This window comes from Felis catus, chromosome C1 (genome assembly GCF_018350175.1).
Source record: "Felis catus isolate Fca126 chromosome C1, F.catus_Fca126_mat1.0, whole genome shotgun sequence".
Taxonomy (NCBI): domain Eukaryota; kingdom Metazoa; phylum Chordata; class Mammalia; order Carnivora; family Felidae; genus Felis; species Felis catus.
The window spans coordinates 212,054,213-212,075,105 of NC_058375.1; the positions used below are offsets into that span (position 1 = coordinate 212,054,213).

At 45.2% G+C, this 20,893-nt stretch overlaps 1 protein-coding gene across 2 annotated transcripts in view; it reads right to left on the minus strand.

The window, feature by feature from the left end:
- The window catches only part of DNER (delta/notch like EGF repeat containing), a 320,460-nt gene extending 317,985 nt beyond the window's left edge, over positions 1–2,475 (minus strand). For both annotated transcript variants that reach the window (XM_045034583.1, XM_023259772.2), the window contains exon 1: positions 2,212–2,475. In XM_045034583.1, coding sequence (XP_044890518.1) covers positions 2,212–2,460 — 249 coding nt within the window. In that variant the 5' untranslated portion in view covers positions 2,461–2,475. The remainder of the gene's footprint in view (positions 1–2,211) is intronic.
- Positions 2,476–20,893: the final 18,418 nt, after the last annotated feature.

Sequence of the window (20,893 nt, forward strand, 5' to 3'; positions counted from 1 at the left end):
TGCCTTTGAAAATGAGTCTTGAGTACTATTGCAAGATCATGAAAGATTAAGTTAAAATGGTCAGGAATCAATTTTGTAAGGGTTATAAGGCTCTGAATCATCTCAGCTAAGTTCTTCCGGATAACCAAGCCAGATCGGGTTCCAAATTTGCTCTCTCTCCTGTTAGAATGACAGTTATTTTGGCTCTCTCTCCAACGGGGAACTCAGAACACCCAGCGTTGCTTCTCCTCAGGTGGGCAGCACTCTGTAGCTGACACTGCCTGGAACGGGAGCTCTACAAGAAACCCAAATCCGTCTTGAACCACTTGGTTCTGCAGTATTTATGTATCTGTGACTCTTTTCTGAATGAATTACATTATATATCACACCACTACGTAAGACAAAAAATATATATGTATTTGTGCTTCTCTGTTAGTCATCTAGGAAACACTGCAGGGGTCTTAGCCTTTCTTGAAGATTTCTTATAATTTTTGAGTCACGCACACACACACACACACATACACACACACACACACAAATCTCAGAGTTGGGTTAAATTCCCAATGCCCAGCTTTTCTTCCCCTTTACTCAAACTCGAGCACACACTAACCTGCCCTCTCCTGTCCATCCCTGCTATACTCTGAATCCAAATCAACTATTTCCTTCAAGGATGGAATTCAGACATGTAAATATATCAGCAGTTTGACAGAAGCATTCAGGCAACTCATTTCTTCACAAAAGTCACATGAATCATCAAACAACAGGGGAAATTAGCGGGCAAGATTTTGTCCTGATGGTTAGAAAGGCTCCAACAGCAAATTCCCCAAAGAGTCGTCATGTCCCCGATCCACTCCGGACGGCCATACCACACACACTCAGCAGCAGCATCTCTGCGAGGGAATTAAAGCTTATTGGAACCAGTTAACAAAGGACACAACACTGAAGAGACAGATTCACTGATAATTTGCTACCAAAGAAAAAAAATCTCGGGAATAGCAAAAATTCTGGCTGTCAAGGTCAAGCGTCTCAATCCCGTTTACCTCTATTTAAAAAAAAAAAAAAAATCAAAGCTCATCTCATCTCATCTCATCTGTGGTCTTTCTTCCCCACAGATAGAAGAGCCCACTTGGGCATTCTCAAAGTAACTCTTGGAGCATTTTATAAAATTTTCATGAAAACAAACTCCTGCACTCCAAATGTATGAAAGCAAGCATTTGCTCCCAAATATGTTCCACATTCACCTGGTTTAACTGAAGAATTCCAGAGAAGTTTGTTATTTGCCCCCGCCCTGGAGTGGAGACTTGGGCATTTTCTTGCTACTCGCCAACATGACATTACCGAAACGCCTATTCGGAAATGTTGATGTTTAGGTCAATAGATGTCACCGAGCTTTAGCATATACCCAGCCTCATTTATTATTTTCTACCAAATTCTCTCGTGAATCCCAAATCCATGCGCGGCCGCTGGCCACCTCCCATCCCTCGCGCCGCCCCGCGCTTCCTCGAAGCTTCCCAGTGCCCTGCTCATGCCCTGGCTGCCCGCCCCAAGCGTCCGGCCGGGAGGGCGACACCACGGGCCGCACGCACAATGTCCCCTCCAACCCGTCCGACAGTTGCAACATTCCCCCCTAAGCCCAGAAAGGGCAGGCCGCGGGAAGGCAGCTGCCCTCTCGGCCTCCAGCTGCCCTCAAGGCTGGAGAAAAGGAAAGAAAAGTGTCCGACCACCTGGCACGGAGCCCGCCATCACCCGACTCCCATACCGCGCACCCTCGACACGCGCAGGGTCCAGCGGGACCGGCGGCAGGGGCCACCCGGACGCTGAACACCTTGCGGGGAGGGGGGGGGGGCGCTCGGAGCTGCCAGGCAAGCACCGAGACCCCGCTCGAGCGGAGCGTGGCTCGGCTTGGCCCAGGAGGGGCGCGCCACTTGGTGGCCAATGGTCGTGCCAGGAGTACCGAGGCTGGGGTGGCTGCCAGGCCCTGGAGCGGCACGCCCTGAGAGCCCCAGGCGGCACGGCAGGAGCACTGGGGTGGGCAGGGAAGAGGCGCTTGCAAGGTCGGCCAGGGGTCCGCGCCCACGCGGGCCGAGAGGCCGGATCCATCCCCTCCGGGAAGCAGGAGAAGCTGGTGTCGAGCACGCTGGAGCCCCGCTCGGGGCAGCGCGCAGCGGCCGGCGGGGAGAAGCCGCTGGTCCCCGGCCGGCGCCCCGCCCCACGCCCGCCGACTCCACTCACCTGGCAGTTGGCCCCGGAGACCCCGGCGGGGCAGGTGCAGCTGTAGCCGGGCTCGCCCGCGGGGCCCGGGGTGCACACGCCCCCGTTCCGGCAGGGCTGCGCGGCGCACGGCCCCAGCGCGGGCAGGGGCGCGGAGGGAACCGGGCTGGCCAGGCAGCCGCCGCGGGGCCCCGCGCCGAGCAGCAGGAGCAGCAGGGCCGACGCGGGCAGCAGCTGCGCACCGGGCGCCGAGGCGCGGCGGGGCGGCATGGCCGACCGAGTGGGCGCGGGAGCGGGAGCCGGAGCTGGGGCGCGGCGGCGGCGGCGGCGGCGGCGGCGGCGGCGGCGGCGGCGGCGGCGGCTGGAGCGACGGCGGCGGCTGGAGCGACGGCGGTTCCGGCGAGGGCTGCTCCGCTGGGCCGGGCGCCTCCTGCAGCTGCTGGGATCCGCGGTTCCCGGGGCAACGGCGGGCGGGGCCTGAGGGGCGGGGCAAACAGGGGCGGGGCTCCGGGCGGGCGAGGGCGGGGGAGGAAAGGGGCGTGGGGACCCTTCGCCCCGCGGGGAGTTGGGGCAGGAGGCGCGCAAAGGTCGCCCCGGGCCCCCAAGCCTGAGGGGTGCGTTCGGAGTCGCGGGCGTGTCCAAAGAGCCCCGAGGGAAGCGGCGGCGGCGCGGGCCCGGCGGGAGCTAGGCGGTGCTGGGGAAGGGGAGGGGGTGGAGGGGTCAACGCCTGCGTGGGGAGGACTTCACGGGCCCCCAGGTGCCCAGCTGCCGAGCGGAGGGCGAGGCGGCGGAGGCTCGCAGCAACCGCCCGCGGCCTCTTGGCGCAGAATCGGTGGGACCGCTGCGGTGCCCGGCCTTAGCTCAGTCCCCGGGCTACTCTTCCCCCTCCCACAACACTCCCCCAGCACGCACAGCCCCCTCCCGCGCCGCCCCCGAACCCCAGAGCCCCAACACCAGCTCCACCGCTGGGCTTGCGGGGAACAGCCCGGGCGTGGACTCAGCGGGCCCCGGCCCTTGTCCTTGGTGCTGACCGAGGAGTGTCCCTTCTCTCGGGCCCTTTCCCGAGGGCGGAGCCGGCCGTGCCGCTCAGAAACGTCTGACTGTGGCGTGTGAGAGCTGGAAGAGACCTCAGGAGCAGTGTCCAACCCTGTCGTTGAGCCGACGAGGAAACTGAGGCCCAGACAGGCTGGACTGGAACCCAGTGGGTCACTTGACTCCCAGCCCGGAACGCTGTCAGTCTTCTGAAAGAGCAGTTCAGAAGCGCAGGTTCACAAAGGCCCTGCCAGGCAGTATTTACTAGGGAGCTCTGTGTAAAAGGAACATCCACCGCGACCTACTTGGGGGAGGATGCTCTTCTAAACGTCCCGGTTAGGCTGGCTCATGTTTTGACAGCCAAGAAGGCCAATTTCCACTGAGTAAACGCAACGGGCTTTGTCTCCACCACCTGACCTTTCACAGCCTCTGTGAATAGCCTCTGTGTATAGACTCCCAGGCACTTGTTACCTTGTTTTCACGGTAACCTCCTGAGAAAAGAAATGTGACTCTCTTGGATTGACAGTTGGGCAATTTTTTTTTTCTTTTAGGGCACACGAAAATAGTTCTGTGAAAAGCTGGGCAAATAAGAAAGTAAAGAACCCACATGAATTCATGCACGGAGGTGCCACAGATGAGCAGCCAGGAGCTGCTAAAAATCTCCAGTTAACCCAGGAGTCTAACGGGACAGTCTCTCCCCATCCTGCTCGGATTCGGGAGCAAATGTCAGGGGTTCGTGCTGAGGAAGATGCCTGAAATTCATGTGGTCATTACAGGAAATCACTAAAACCTAGATGGAGCTGCCCACAGCAGCGGGAATTCAGACCTCCAAGTGGATCAAACAGTTACTACATTTTGCCTCACACCCGCAGTCTTTTATCGGAGACTTCCTCTTCCAAAAAAAAAAAAAAAAAATCTGAATTTTGTACCACGCCAGCACCCTCTGCTGGTAACTAGTCTCACCATTCAGGTGTTTCTTCCACTTTCTGTGCCCCCTGGAAGATGCATTCTTTCCTGAAACTCACTTCTCTGATCTTAAATCCTGAAAAAATACGCTGGTGCTGGTGCTGTTCACTCCCTTCCATCAACACACACACTCAAATGAAGTGTAAAGAAGTTTGTAAGGTAATTAAAAATCACACTTCAGCTTATGATATCTTTGCCAAAGCAAAATTTTTGTGTGTGAATTTTGTATGACTTCGAAATAATGGAGGAACTAACACTGGCTTTATTTTCTGGATGCTGATTTCTGAATTTTCCAGATAATGTTTGGCTTTGTAAAAGTATTCTTCCTTTAATCGTTAAAAAACATATTACAGCAGAGACCATACAAGACCATTTCATTTTTCTCCAAGCTAAAAAGAAAGACTAAATCTCCCAGTCTCCTTGCTTATAGGTGGAGCCATGTGATTAGTTCTGAACAATAGAACATAGGGTTTTGTGCCCTGGCCCCAAGACATCCACACTAAATACTATGCAACTATATTATTAGTAGTCCTCTTCTCATTCTCAAAAAAGTGGGTCTTTTTTTTTTTTTTGGTTTTGAAGGCTGATTTAGTACTTGACTGACAGTTTCCAACCATCTGCAAATACCCAGCTAAAGAGTCCAACTAATATATTACCTTGTCTTATTAACAGAAGTTATTAAAATAATGTTGGATCTATGTTTACATAAAAGCTAAAAAACCAATTGTCCTTGGGTTCATATTATCCCAAACTTACAGAACATCAAATCTTCACCCTAATCCATCTCATTTCCTTTCTTGATAGAGAGCCTACATTAACAAGTTGAGGGCAAAATATCAAAACGACGTGTCTAAATTTCAGCAAAGAATGTGATAGAATTTCTCATGATCACCTTATGGAGAAAGTGGACTTGAAACCATTGAGCAAATGTAGTCTGAACATACCAGTCAGTGGATCTCTACCAGGCTGGAGGAAGTTTTTAGGGAAATGCCATAGAATCTCAAAATTTGGCAGCTAATACAATTCATTCCGGAATCAGGATGTCAAATTGTCCCAACCAATAAAAATGCTAAGCTACATTAAGTAAAATGGGTTATGAAGTAAATGATGGTATATTTGGCCTTACGGCTATTTGCCAATATTTCTATCTCTCCTTCTTCCAAGAACTGCTCTGTAGGACTATACTTTCCTGCTCCCTTGAAGTTAGGTGTGGTCATATGACTTGCCTTGACCAATGAAACATGAGGGGAAGTAGCATATGTCACTTACAGGTGGAAGCCTTTAAAATACAGTGTATGACTCATGTGACCATGGTGACCAGCAAGATTCCAAGAGATGGAAGTTCTGCCAGCCTGTGTCCCTCGGGGAGGACAATGTGGTGATGCAGTGGGAACCTGCAAAGAGCATATGGTGTAAGACATAAGTCATTGTAGTTTTAAGCCACTAAGAATCAGCAGTGTTAAATAACTCCAGGTCACATACTTGTAAATGGCTGGGCAGGACTGGTTATTCCCAGTGAGCCATGCAGCAGGACCAGCTAACTCAGATGGGCTATTCCTATGGAACAGAGGCTGGATCCAGTTGGGGATTCCAAGGTCTCTGGATCTGACGGAACAGAAAAGTGTCAAGAAACAATTTGGTCCATTTCTTCTCATGGATCTATTCCAGAGTTATAACTCAACTGCATTATACTGTAGGATGTTATAGAAATATTACAAACCAATGCAAATGTAGTTGTCTTTATTTTTTGCATTTTGTGACAACAGGAGAAAGACATGCTCCCACGTTCGCACAGATTCATAGGCATTTGGAAATGCAGGCCTCAGTGAGAACACTCCTCTTCATGGTGAAGTTCTCACATCCTATGACCTCCAGAGCATCCTGTGGGAATGTCGGTCTGGATACACAGTGCGATGGTCCATACACTTAGAACCTCGTAGAACAAATTGCAGAGGTTACCTGGTATAGTCTCCAGGGGTTGAAATAAGATCCAAATTGGAACATTTATATTGTGTGATAACTCATGTTCAACTTACCTGGAGTTCCACAGGTGATTTAGCACACACCCTCTTCCCTAGAGTATTTAAGTTTTCTGCAGCCATTGGTAGGATGCTCCCTATGTCTCTCTCTGCACCAGAGTTGCCCGTAGACAGCAATGCCTTTATTGCTGCTTCTTCTCACTTTCAGTTACTTTTTAAAGATCTAAGGGAACATTCCTGTCCCCTGCAGAGGGCGGGCCTGGATGCTGGATTGAAGCTGGAGTCAGCTTGGAAAAAAAGTCAACCACACAACCTAGAGAGAAGGGACGTTGTCATATTGCCTGACAATTTTCCTCCAGGAGATCAGTCCCTACTCAGCCTACGAGGACTGAAGCAGTTGTATCAAGAGCCACGATGATGTTGGGCAAGTTACTCAGTCTTTTTCACCATCAGATGCCACATAATATGGAGATATAAATCTCTATGTTGGAAAAGGTCATCAAAAGGATATGACAGCTGGTCCTCCTGCAAGCTGGACCTGGGCAATCATAGGCTCCTCACCCCCACCCATGTCCTGGGGACATACATTCCACTCACTGTTCCCATAGCCAGAGCTATTCAAGGATATAGCCTTAGAGAATAAGGTGTTGTTGAGACTGTCTGGACTAAATATGCGACTGAACCCAGTTAAAGTCTCCATACAAGATTCTGGTGGGCAGGTGTGGAGATCTACTCATCTTGTGGTCACCCAAGACAAACGTCGTATGTAAGTTCTCTTGTATATTAAAATTTCCACCTACCAGTCTGGAATGGCCTGCCTCTTTCCTGAGTCTGTCCTTGGCCTCTGTGTATGGAACCCAGTTTCAGATTTCACCTGGGAAGCTCCCAAGGTTGCAAACCAATACTCTACTTGATAGAGATTTGGGGAAAATTAAATGGGATGGTAGTGGTAATGTGTGGAGTATGTGCATTGCCCCAGGCGCTAATATAAGTATATTTTAACATATTATCTCATTTAATCCTACCCCAAACCATGAGGTAGAAACTTCGAACTTGTACCCCAATTAAAGGAAATAAAATTGAGGTGCAATGTAGTTAAATAAATGGTATAAAGTCAGCCAGTTTGCAAGTAGAGTGGTCAAGACTCGAGCATAGAGAGGAGTCTGGCTGAAGATTCTGTATTTGAACCTCTTCTCTGCATCTGCTATATAAATCTCCTATGGTGCAGTCTGGTACTTAGTAGATAGTGTGCATTATACATAGGTGATATGTGATCACATATACATATGTGATATATGCATCATATATGATGCATGTGATATATGCATCATATTGATATATACATGCATTACACATATGTGATATATACATGATTATACATATGTGATATATGCATCATATTGATATATTGATATATACATCATATGGTGTATACACTGTGTGTGTATAACATATCGTGTATACACACATGAATTGAATATATGGTGCATGGTGCCTAGTGGATTTTGGTTTATTATCAGGGGAGGCACTTGAAGATTATATTTATTTATTTACATGTTTACATATTTACTTTATTTACTTCTCCCGTGCTTCTTTTTTTTTGTGTGTGTGTTTATTTTTGAGAGAGTGAGAGAAAGAGCTGGAGAGGAGGAGAGAGACAGGGACAGAGGATCTGAAGCAGGCTCTGTGCTGACAGCAGAGAGCCGGATGTGGGGCTCAAACTCACAAACCGTGAGATCATGACCTGAGCCACAGTCGGACACTGAACCAACTGAGCCACCCAGGTGGCCCTCGTGCGCTTCCTTTGTAAGGTGCACTACCACTGACTTGCAGAATGACAGGATGTGAAAATGGAATGGGACTCTGACGATCTTTTCTGAAGAGGAAGACGAGGCATTGAGGAAATTAACCATGACTCAGGGCTGGGCTGAAAGAGACCCCTGTTCTCCAAATTCCACAGCTGATGCTCTTTCCACTTCCCCACAGTGCCTTTTCTCCACTCCCAATATTTCCTATTTAAAGGACAATCTGATCGATACAGGGTAAAAATATAAATACTAACTCATGGAAGTTTACGCATCTTTGAAGAGTCTCCAGGAAGAATAAATACGACTTGCACATGTACCAGCCACAAGCACCAGAACTATTATCTTATTACTTTAATCAGTTGTATCCTTTTTTAATTATTATTTTAGTGTTTTAGCATTTACATCCAGGTTATGTTACTCTGGATTATCATTGGACGCTTCCTAAATGCTGTGTTTAAGACAAGTCCACATTTACTTTCTTCCCCAGGCTTGTTCTGATTTGAATTAAACTACTGTTCTAGCACCTGTTCAAACAGTTCTAAATTCTTTTACATCATCACTTAATATTGATTTTATCTAGGACAGGCTTAAATGAGAAGTCTTGAATAAAAAGACAGAAAGGAAGAATCTTTCACAGAGCACTTGAACTACCACCAAATGGAAATCAGATATTTTCACAGAGACTCCTGAGAACATGAGAACTGTGTTAAACTGAGTAATTGTTTTTATTTCCAACATTTTGTTGTCATGAAGAATGCACCATACCGGAGTATAGGAGTGTTTTCAGGAAGGAATCCACACCAACTGACTTAAAAATGAGGAGGTTCATTTCAATGCCTCTCTTTTGCTCTTCAATTCACAGTGGGACCTTGAAATAGAATACCACGAAATAACTCTAGTCCTTGGATTTTCCAGTGGCAGTGAAAATACTTGCATTGGCTTCGCCAGCATGAAAAATATGTCTAGTTTTTATTTCCATATGGAAAATGTTTCCATTAATGGCTTAAACAAATTAAGAATTTATTCTCCCACGTCAAAGAAGTCTGGAAGTTTTTGGTCCAGGGCTGATAAAAGTTCTCCTGATGACTCACACAATTACCAGCAGAGAAGCTTCCTGTCTGCAGTTTGGAATATCCAAGCTGAATTATCACCAGTTCTGCCTATGATGGGGCGTCTGTTGTTTTCTCCACTAGTAGCCCTCTTTAGGTGACTGGCTCCAATTTTGCTGTGGAGGATACCACGTCTCAGCCCTTGTACTTCCAGTGAAACGGACCCAGAGAAAACATAGGCCGAAAGCTTTTTGATATTGATCTTGGCCATCATTTCTTGATACGAGACCAAAAGCACAGGAAACAAAAGAAAAAATAAACAAGTGGAACCACATCAAACTAAAGAGCTTCTGCCCAGCAAAGGAAACAATCAACAATGAAAAAAAGGAACTTATGTAATAAAAGAAAATATTTGCAGGCCATATATCTGATAAAGGGTTAACATCCAAAATACAACTGAATAACCAAAAAATAACATAAAATAACCCAATGAAAAAATAGACAAAGGAACTGAATAGACAGTTCTCCAAAGAATACATACGCCCAACAGATATATGAAAAGGTGATGAACATCACTAGTCATCAGGAAAATGCAACTCAAAAGTACGAGATTAAGAAACAAAACAATGGGGGCACCTGGGTGGCTCAGTCAGTTAAGCATCCGACTCTCGGTTTTCAGCTCAGGTCGCGAAGTCACGGTTTTGTGGGCTCAAGCTCTGCATGGGGCTCTGCACTTGCAGCATGGGGCCTGCTAAGGATTCTCTCTCTCCCTTGCTGTCTGCCCACCCCAACTCATGCTGTCTCTTTCTCTCTCAAAATAAATAAATAAATAAACTTTAAAAGAAAGAAAGAAAGAAAGAAAGAAAGAAAGAAAGAAAGAAAGAAAGAAAGAAAGAAAGAAAGAAAGAAAGAAAGAAAGAAAGAAAGAAAGAAAGAAAGAAAGAAAGAAAGAAAGAAAGAAAGAAAGAAAGAAAGAAAGAAAAAGAAAACAATGAACATAGGGGGGCTAAAAAGAAAGAGGCAAACCATAAAACAGACTCTTAACTACAGAGAACAAACTGAGGAGAGGGGAGGTTTGCTGGAGGGGAGGTGGGTGAGGGGATGGGCTAAATGAGTGATGGGGATTAAGGAAGACACTTATGATCAGCACTGGGTGTTATATGTAAGTGATGAACCACTAAATTCTATACTTGAAATAATATTACATTGTATGTTAACTAACTGGAACTTAAATAAAAACTTGAAACTAAAAAACAAAATAAAACACACAACTATAATGAGTTTTCACATCACACCTATTAGGACGTTTTTTTTTTTTTTTAAAGCACCCCCCCCAAAAAAAACAAAAACAAAAACAAAAAAACAAAAGATAACAAGTGTTAGCAAGGATATGGAGAAAAGGGAATCCTTGCATTGCATTGATGGGAATGAAAATTGGTGCAGTCAATTTGGAAAATACTACGGAGGATCTTCCAAAAATTAAAATAGAACTACCATCTGATCCAGCAATCCTTTTTCTGGGGGTATATCCAAATTAATTGAAAAAAAAATGAACCGAAATCAAGACATTGAAGAGATATTTGTACTCCAGTGTTCATTACAGCCCTATTCACAATAGCCAAGATGTGCAAACAGACAAAATGTCCATCAGTGATTGATGGATAAAGAAACTGTAGTACATACATACAATAGAATACTACTCATTCTTCAAAAGGAAGGCAATTTTGCCATTTGCAAGTGGTGATGAACCTGAAGGACATTATGCTTGGTGAAATAAGCCAGACATAGCAGGACATGATATGGTGCATACAAAGAATCTAGAATAGTCAAACCCCTAGAAGCAGCAAGTGGAATGGTGGTTGCCAGATTCAGGGGGATGGAGTATTGGTCAAAGAGTGCAAAGTGTCAGTTACAAAAGATGAATAGGTCCTAGAGATTTACTGTACAACGTAGGGTCTATAGTTAACAATACTGTATTGTATACTCACAAATTTGCTAAGAGAGTAGATAGCGTTCTTATCACATGCACACACACACACACACACACACACACACAAATAATAATAGTAAAAAGAAGAAGGTGATGGATACGTTTATGGCATAGATTGTGGTGACGGTTGCAGGTATGTATACCGATCTCCAAACTCATCAAATTGCATACATTAAATATGTATGGCTTTTTGGATGTCAATCATATGTCAATAAAGTGGTTTAATAAGTAAATAAAAAACTAAGCCCACCCTCAGACCCAAGAGTGGTCATGTGACCCAAGCCTGAACATTCTCTCCTGGTGACAGAAATTATTTCAGAGATGGGCATGTGACCCTAGTCACATTCTTGTTGTTCTTATAAAATATATAAACCACTGACACCAAAATTCCACAAAGCTAGCAGACATTTACCAAACAAGAATAGATGCAAAGATCCTTTAAAAATTAGCAAAATAATCCAGCAAATAATTTAAAAATTAATGTGTAATGACATGGAGAGCTTATTCCCAGAAGAATAATAATGAAGTATCAGAAATAAGAATTAAATATCAGAATTAAGTATCAGAAAATCTACTCACCTCCATTACCAAATTTAAGAAGGAAAAACCCTATGATCATCACCAATGCTGAAAAAACATTTGATAAAATTCGACATACATTCTTAGTAAAACTCTTTCTCTTTTTAAGTTTATTTACTTTGAGAGAGAGAGTGCAACAGGGAAGGGGCAGAGAGAGGGAGAGACAGAATCCCAAGCAGGCTCCACGCCGGCAGCACAGAGCCCAATGTGGGGTTTGAACCCTCCAACCGTGAGATCGTGTCTTGGTAAAACTCTTAATAAAATGAGAAGGGTGCCTGCATGGCTCAGTCACTTAAGTGTCTGACTCTCAGTTTTGGTTCAGATCTTGATCTCACAGTTCGTGTTTTTCAGCCCTGCATCAGGCTCTGCGTTGATAGGGTGGAGTCTGCTTAGGATTCCGTCTCTCCCTCGCTCTCTGCCCCTTCCCTGCGCGCACTCTCTCTCTCAAAATAAATACATAAACTGGGGTGCCTAAGTGGCTCAGTCAGTTGGGCCTCCAACTTCAGCTCAGGTCATGATCTCAAGGTCTGTGAGTTGGAGTCCTGCATCAGGCTCTGTGCTGATGGCTCAGAGCCTGGAACCTGCTTCAGATTCTGTGTCTCCCTCTCTCTCTGCCCCTCCCCTGCTCATGCTCCATCTCTCTTTCTCAAAAATAAATAAACATTTAAAAAAAAAAAACAACACAAAACTACAATAATGAAAAGAATGTGGCACATCAGATGGACACATTTATGGGACTAGGGAGTCCAGAACTAATATTTGTGAGAATTGAGTATATGCAAAGAGCTAGATGAATTATTCAATAAATTATACTGAAACAACTTAGTCACCGCATGGAAAAATAATAGCGTTGAATTACTATATGAATTATCGAATCCATACTCACAACTTACACCTAAATGAGCTCCAAATGGACCAGAGATTTCAATGTAACCCCAAAAATGAGGCAAAAAAAAATACCAAAAGAAACCAAAGCAGAATATTTTTACAATCTTGGAGCATGACACATATCCAGAAGCCATTAAAAATGGATCAAAACATTTGTTGACATAAAATTACAAAATTTCCAAATGGCAAAAATCACCATGTGCAAAGTAAAATCAGTGAGAAAAACATTTGCAGCTTCCGCGAAATCAAAGGGCTGATTTCTAACCCTTAAGGCATCACCTCCTAAAATGTATCCTAGGAAAAAAAAAAAAAGACGTTGGCTCCTTTGGATTTTAGTATGGATGTTAGCAGACTGGTTGGATCAATCCTTATAAGTGATCAGTTTTATTGTGCAGTTACGTGCATTTATAATTTTGATAGATTTTGTCAGATTGCCCTCCTTATAGATTCTACCAACTCACATTCCCACCAGGAATATGTAAGAGTCCCTGATTTCCTCTTCATCATAAAGTTTTATCAATCTTTTTTTTGTTTTGTTTTCTTTTTCCAGAAAAGAACCTGTTTACAAGTTCCAGTAGGGGAGCACAGCCCCTGGTATATCCTTGACCGATGACCCTTGACCAATGAACGCTCTTCGTCTATCAGGCAAGGCTGTCCTCCTCGACCAAGTGTTCAGCTTCAAGAGACACACACATGAGGTGGGAAGGAGGATGGGGACACCCGCCTAGCCAGCCAGATCAGCCGAATCAACGTTGGTGGTCAATGGGGCGACAGATGTCACTGCCAGATAGCCCTCACATCCTCAAACTTTTTGATCTCTGAAAATCTGCTAGGTGAAAAAAAAATATATCTCAGTATAGTTTTCAAGTATATTTCTCATCATGAGTCAAATTGAACATTTTTCCATATACATCAGAGACATTTGTGTTTTCTTTTCTGTGGACTGATTGTTCTTAAATTTTATTTTATTTTATTTTTTTGGTTTAAATGTTTTTATTTATTTTTTTAATTTTTTTAATGTTTATTTATTTTTGACAGAGAGAGAGACAGAGCATGAGCAGGGGAAGGGCAGAGAGAGAGGGAGACACAGAATCTGAAGCAGGCTCCAGGCTCCGAGCTGTCAGCACAGAGCCAGATGCGGGGCTCAAACCCATGAACCGCAAGATCATGACCTGAGCCAAAGTTGGATGTTTAATGGACTGAGCCACCCAGGTGTCCCTGTGGACTGACTGTTCTGGAAACCCAAACCATCTCCCTTCATACCACTGCTTGGACTTGAGATAGAAACTATCCACCGCCCCCCCCCCCCCCCCCCACACGCATGCACAGCCTACTGTCTACAATGTCGACTCAATATTAACATGACTTCATGATTCCATTGTCTTCCCTGCTATCACTTTACTATTCCAAGCAAATAACTTGATTATTCATTAGACAAACCTTTGGAAAGACTCATGAACCCTTTAATAAAAACTACCAACCGTTTAATCCCTAAGCCCCTTTGCCTCAAGATACTCGTCTAGCCACTTCCACCAATCCAAACCCTAGTCCCCAATCCTCCTCGAACCCGTGCACGGAAAGACCTGCCTGAACAGAGCTAGAGATTCACAATGGGCTCCAGCGCTGCCCTTCCCCCTCTGTGACGTTGCCCGCGCTCCCTGGAGCGATCAACTCAGCCTCGGAGCTACTGCCCATTTTTCCGTTGTGTTATTAGTTGCTTTCTTACTGATTTGTAGGCACCGGTTCATGAAACTGAAATAAAATTAACCCAGCTGCAGAAACATGCACAAGAGGGAGTTTTCTTGGGAGAAGCAGGGTTGGGGGCCACCATGTGGAACTTGAGGGTTGTTTTGTTGTTGTTTTTTTTTTTATCTCCAGTGAGGAAGCTAGGGTTAGGGTGGAATTCATACTATGAGATCACTGTGGCTCACTGGAACAGACGGACTGCTAAGGAGCGGAGAGGAGGGAAGCGATAATGAGCAGCTTAAACCGGGGTGGTGTGGCCAGAGGTGGAGAGAAGCAGACACATGTGCAGTTTAGTGGGGACAGAAGCAACAGCGGATGCGCTGGCCACGAGCTATGACTGGAGAAAGTGGAGTCAGAGCACAGCCCTAGATTTGGGTCTCGAAAGGCTAGATACGAGGACTTGCCATTTCCTGAGAAGGTGAGGAATGGGGGAGCGGAGAGTGGGGGGCAGGCGCGTTTGTGGTGGAGTAGAGGAGTTGCTCCGTAGGCAGTAGGCGGGTGGTGGGACCACCTGCACAGGCAGGGGTGAGGGCCAGGTGAGAGGGTTGAGCAAGACAGGGGCAGGAAGAGCCAGTCAAGAGAAATGGGGGTGATGCCACAGATGGGCTCATACTTTAAAGTCCATACATAAAGTGGCTGTTCGCTCTTACTTATTTTGTCAGTAAAGACAAGTTTGACACCCGAATTGTTACCGTAAACCCACTAAATCACTTTATGCGGAACGTGTAGTCCCTCCCTAGGAAGCATTTCCAAAAACGATGCCAGTGCTCGGGCTTGTGTGCTCCCACAGCCAGCCTGGTGATCCTGTGGAAAGGACAGTGTGTCCCTTCGTATACTTGTCATAAATCTTTCCAGAGACACTAATGAAATGGGAGGATGCTGATTCAAAAGAGAAATTTAGAAAAGGTGGGGCTTAACTGCTCTCCGAATGAAATCAGCCACGCAGACGCCAGTCTGTGCACGTTCTATTTTTGCTGACAACGCACAAAAGCAGCAGCTGTATTTCATAGGAAAATGACTAAAACAAGGGGAAGCCAAGGAGTGGGTAACAGGAAGGAGTTGCCCCTGCGTCTGGAGCGCCTCAGCTCTCCTGGTCCGCCATGTCACCCTGCCTTGGGATTCACTGAAGCCTTGGGACCATGTCACCATCATCACAGCCTCAGCTGACCTTTTGTGCATCAGGTCGGAGTACCCCTCAAAGAGCCAGCTGTGAAGAGCAAAGCCCATCCGTGTGTCTGGGAGCCAGACCAACTGCGATCATCTATGCCAACGTTAAGCCAATTTCTTTAGATGCAGACGTCACGGGCTGATTAAAAACTACTCAGTGGCAAATATCACGGCAGCTGCTGAGATGAGAATTAAGAGACACAAGCCAGACAACATTTATATATGTGTGACGGCTCATCAGGGGGGCACAGCTTGTGCTTAGCCATTTTTCTGAAGGCACAAATTAGCCCAAGGTGAGCCTGCCCCTCTTCTACTGAAAATCGCCTAAACGCACACTCGGAACCCTGCCTCTTCTGCTCCGCTGCACGACAAAGCTATCAGGGCTTTGTACCATTGTCCTGGTCGGCCACTGTGATGGATTTGGGAAGTTAGATACTTAGGGATGTTCCCCACGCAATCCAGGGACCACAGGAAATTGTTTAATTCCAGAAAGAAGAGATTTTTTTCAGGCTGACTCATGCTTACATTCTGGGATGAAATCTCAAAGGACCATGGATGGAACCAAACATTTTGGAACTTTGGGGTCTGAGTGGGGCCTGGAGGCAGGAGGGGGGCTACAGAGCCAGAAGCTGAAGGTGAGCCAACAGAGAGCACCCAGGGCCCAACGGCCCAACCGAGGGGTCGGCTCAAAGAGACTGGGCAGAAGGCAGAATCCAGGTGCAGAGAGTGGATGGGAACCAGGGACACCAGAGGAGGCCAGACGAAGTGCTTCAAAGCAGGCTATTCATTGCCTGCTTCTGTCTCACTTCTGAGTGTTCAAAACCCCGCATGGCATTTTGAGTCTCTCTGGCAGAATGAGGCCTGGAAAGGACAAAATGCAGCCCTGGTCTAAACTTGGGCCTTTGCTGGGCAGTAAAATGTGGTTTTTTGTATTTGAAATGTTTTCAAAATACACAATATAACACACCTGATGGCCATTCCAGGAGTACGAGTTCTCTTTGCGAGTAGTGAATGTATAGAAAATACACTTCTACATACTGATCCTTCTCAGTAAAGAAAAGAAATTAGCAACACATTTACTGTAGGGGTCTTGAATTTCTGGAAAGAAGAACTTGATAATTTCTAGCAAGTACAGGTTTATTTGTTTATTTGCTAAAAATAAAAATCCCCACAGTAAGGCACAGTCTTGAAAACTAAGAGGAGGATTCAATAAAGAGAATATTCACATATATCTATATAGATAGATATAGATATAGATACATATAGATTATAGATTATAGATTTCAATATATGAAAAGATGTTCATCTTTTCCTGGATTGGTCATCAGACAAATGCAAGTTAAAATCAAAATGAATAATATTATGTATCTGCGAGAATGGCTACAGTTAAAAAGACTGACAATGACAAGTGTTGTCAAGGACACAGACCAGTGGGGACTTGTGCACAGGCCGGTGGTGATGTAACTCGGTACATCACTTTGGACAACTCTTCGGTGGTATCTACTAATGTCAAACATAGACATGCCCCACGACTTGGCAATTTCACTCCAAGGATTTACTCACATCCAACAGAAGAGTGGATTTCAAAAACACTAAAAGACACGTACTAAAATGTTCGTGACAAGCTTATTTGTACTAGTCCCCAAACTGGAAACAACCCAGTGTCCATCAACAGGGGAACAGATGAACAAATCGTGATGTCTTCCTACACTGGAGTATGATACATCAATAAAAATGAACAAAATACAACTGCAGACAACGACACTGTGGACTCTCACTAAATATTGAACAAAATTAATGTATATTGTTAGAGGTCAGAATAAGGGGTGTCTTTGGGAGGAGGAAGTAGCTGACAAAAGACAAGGCAGTACCTGCACCGTAGCGTGCTACTATTGTCCCGATTTTTACGTAGATCCTTCTTACGTCGTGTGTCCCCTTATGATTTGTGCACTTCTCTGTGTGGTTGTTTTACTGTAATAATAATTCTTAAGTTTTAAGAGGAGGAGGAAATCCATAAAGGGTGATTTTCTGGAGCCTGTAAGAAAGCCCCAGTGACCCCACCCCCCACCCCGACCCAATTCCGCCCTCTTTGTTGAACTGAGTCATCAAATCCAACCACTAGATCTAGTCCTATAACCTGTTTTTATAGACAGCATATATGCATTCAACAAATATTTGTGGAGGGCCTATTATGGGCCGGGCACCATGCAGGAATACAAAGAAGAAATAAGACAGGTTTGTGAGTTCGCAGAGCATAGCCTAGGAAGCAGAACAGCTTTCTAATCCCACACTCCACTGAACACTTAGCTCACGTATCATTTAATTCACACACTCTCATTTAATTCTCCTAGTAACTCAGTCTATAAGTCCGTGGCAGGGCTCATAATCAGTCTTCCCGGTACACCAGGGTTGGCGATGTGTCATGTTTACCGTGGTAACTCCTGCTGACCCACAGCAGACCTTGCTAATCAATCAGAACATGCTCTCCTCCCTGACTTTGATGCGGCCTCACCGTCCTCCCCGCAACAGCACCTCTGGCAGCCGTGACCACACAGTGAGGGTCAATGCATAGGGTGCCATATTGCCGGTCCTCCTGAATCATAGCCGCCGCCTTTTGAAATCTTTGTCCTTCTTCGTTTGAAAACACCTTTGGGAAGAGTTGGAAGCTGTTACCAGTCATTTACCTCCAGCCGTGAATGGGAACTTAAGAGTAAATTTGGAGGTAGGGGCAGACCAGGAAGCACACAATCAATGCAGAGCTAGAGCTTTAAGAAAAAATGGTTAAGACACCGCAGGAAACTTGCTGCTACCGCTATTTTGCGTCTGGTAAAACCAGCCTTGGTGATAAAAGGGAAGCTGATGAATTAATCCTCCTGGAAATTAGGGGCAACTAAAAGAGATCCTGAGACCTTCAGTGTGAATTTCGGCTTACATCATGTGCCAACATTCTGTGGGGTTAAAACCTCAACTCCTTGTCTCAGCAGAACTTGTGATCGATTCTCAAGCAAGAGGATTTATCAACATGCTTTATTTGTGCCCTACCCATCGTAACAGAAGCTGTAGGATGGAGGAACGGGAGTGCTGGGAGGAAAATGCATAGTTGGAACACCAGTTTATTTTATTTTATTATTTTTTATTTTTTTAAATGTTTATTTATTCTTGAGACAGAGACAGAGTGTGAACAGGGGAGGGGCAGAGAGAGAGGGAGACACAGAATCCGAAACAGGCTCCAGGCTCTGTCTGAGCCATCAGCACAGAGCCCGATGCGGGGCTCGAACTCGCGAACTGTGAGATCATGACCTGAGCCGAAGTCGGACACCCAACCGACTGAGCCACCCAGGCACCCCAACACCAGTTTAAATAAAGAAGAAAGATCTCACATAAATAACCCAACCTGCCAGGTGAGGAAGCAGTCTAAACGCAAAGCAAGCAGAAGGACAGAACTAGCAAAGCTTAGAATGGAAATGTCTCTGCGTCTTATCTCTGAGAAAGCGAGCCCGTGAGAGGAGACAACCATCTTCACAGGCAGTGTGTCAGGGCATTGATAGCTTGTTTCTGAGCCACGAGTGTGGGGTGTTACGTTTCCACAGAGTATCATTGTCAGGAAGGTACTTGGACAAGTGATAGGACAGAAGGTGATGTGAAATAAAGACCCAGGCTGTGCATTTCCTGTTCCCAGAGGCAGGGTCCAGACCCCATGCCCTGAAAGCTTCATGAGGCTCACTCCACAGATTGTCCTGCCTGTCTTCTCCCCACCCCCGTCCTCAGCCACTTTCCCTTTTGGCTCTTGTAGAGATGCTCCCACCCTCTGTAAACCACCGAGCAAATGGCTGAATCAGCAGAGACAAGAAGAGAGGAGACCCTTGACAGGAAAAATCTCTGCCCCTGAAGGGGAACAGCAAAAGTTGGTAAGGAATCCAAGGAGCACATGCTGCAGATAAGAGGGAGAACTCTGCAGGGGCCCCTGGGTGGCTCAGTCGGTTGAGTGTCCGACTCTCGATTTCGGTTCAGGTCATGATCTCAGGGTCGCGGGATCGAGCCCCAGTTCAGGCTCGGTGCCGAGCATGGAGCCTGTTTAAGATTCTCTCTCTCTCCCTCTGTGACTCTCCCCAACTTGGGCACACCTTCTCTCTCTCTCTCTCAATAAAATTTAATTTAATTTAATTTAATTTAATTTAATTTAATTTAATTTAATTTAAAAATAGAGAGGACTCTGGATGAGAAAGAAGAGGTAGGTGGCTAGAAATGTCTCTAGCTCTGCATACCAAGGGGATCCAGGCTCAAACAGTCCATTCTGCACACTTTGTCTCTCGGAGCATGACCCCAAATCTCTCTAAACCAAAGGTAAACAAACATGTGTCTGATTCATTGCTATGCTGAGGACCACCTCACCCACTGGCCACTTAGGCACACTCTAGAACATTTTTTCTGCAGCAGCAGTGGCCAGCTTCAGCGCCGCTCTGTTATTCACCCATCAAGACCCACATTACCTATCTTATTGTCCTTCCTCGTATTCCCCCATTAGGGTTTGTTCACTGAGGTCCCATCACTACAGTAATCATATGTCCTCGATGCACTTTTAGTAAATGTGATTTATATTATTTTACCAGCGATAATCGTCACAACAAAACTATGAGACAGATATCATTCCTCTCGTTTTCTGACCGAGGTAGTTGAGGCTCAGAAGGTGTCAGTAACAGGGAGTACGAGACAGGCTGGGATGGAAACGCAGGGTCAGCTTCCCTCAAAACCTGCAATGTTCTCACCCTGTCAACCTTTTACCTCCAGTGCCCTAAGACCATGCTGAACTCTACCCACAGAGCTTCGTTGTAAGAGCACATTCTCCGAAGAGGAAGAGAAAAACTCTCACAATCAAGAATGAACATAAGAAGGTGGCCAGAACCTTCCAGTTAGAGCAATATCAAACAAGAATTAAGATGTAGACCGGGCTGAGGCTACTAAATGAGCAAAACACAATGAAGAGTGCTTTCGCTTCTTCCTTTTCCAACCTGTGCACCTTTTATAATTTTTTCTTGTCTTATGGCCCTGGCCAAGACTTCCAGTGTTATGTTGAATAAGTGATAGGAGAGGATCATAGGGGTAAAAGCATCCAGTCTCTTACCATTAAGTATGTTAGCTGCACGTTTTTTATAGATGTTCTTTATCAAGTTGAGCGAATTCCACCCCATGCTTATTTTTTGAGAGTTTGTATCATGAAAGGGTTTAGGATCTTATCAAATGTTTTTTCTATCATATGGTACTTCTTCTTTGGTTTTTTGATGTGATGGATTATTAATTAGTAAGTATGTATTACATAATAGTAATAGTACATATTATATATTACATATTGTAATACTATCTATTATGTAATACATAATAATTTTTTATATTATTAATATAATGTGATGCATTGATTTTTTAATGTTGAACCAGCCTTGCATATATGGAATAAATCTCACTAGTCTGTATAATTTTTTATACACGGTTGGATTCCTATCT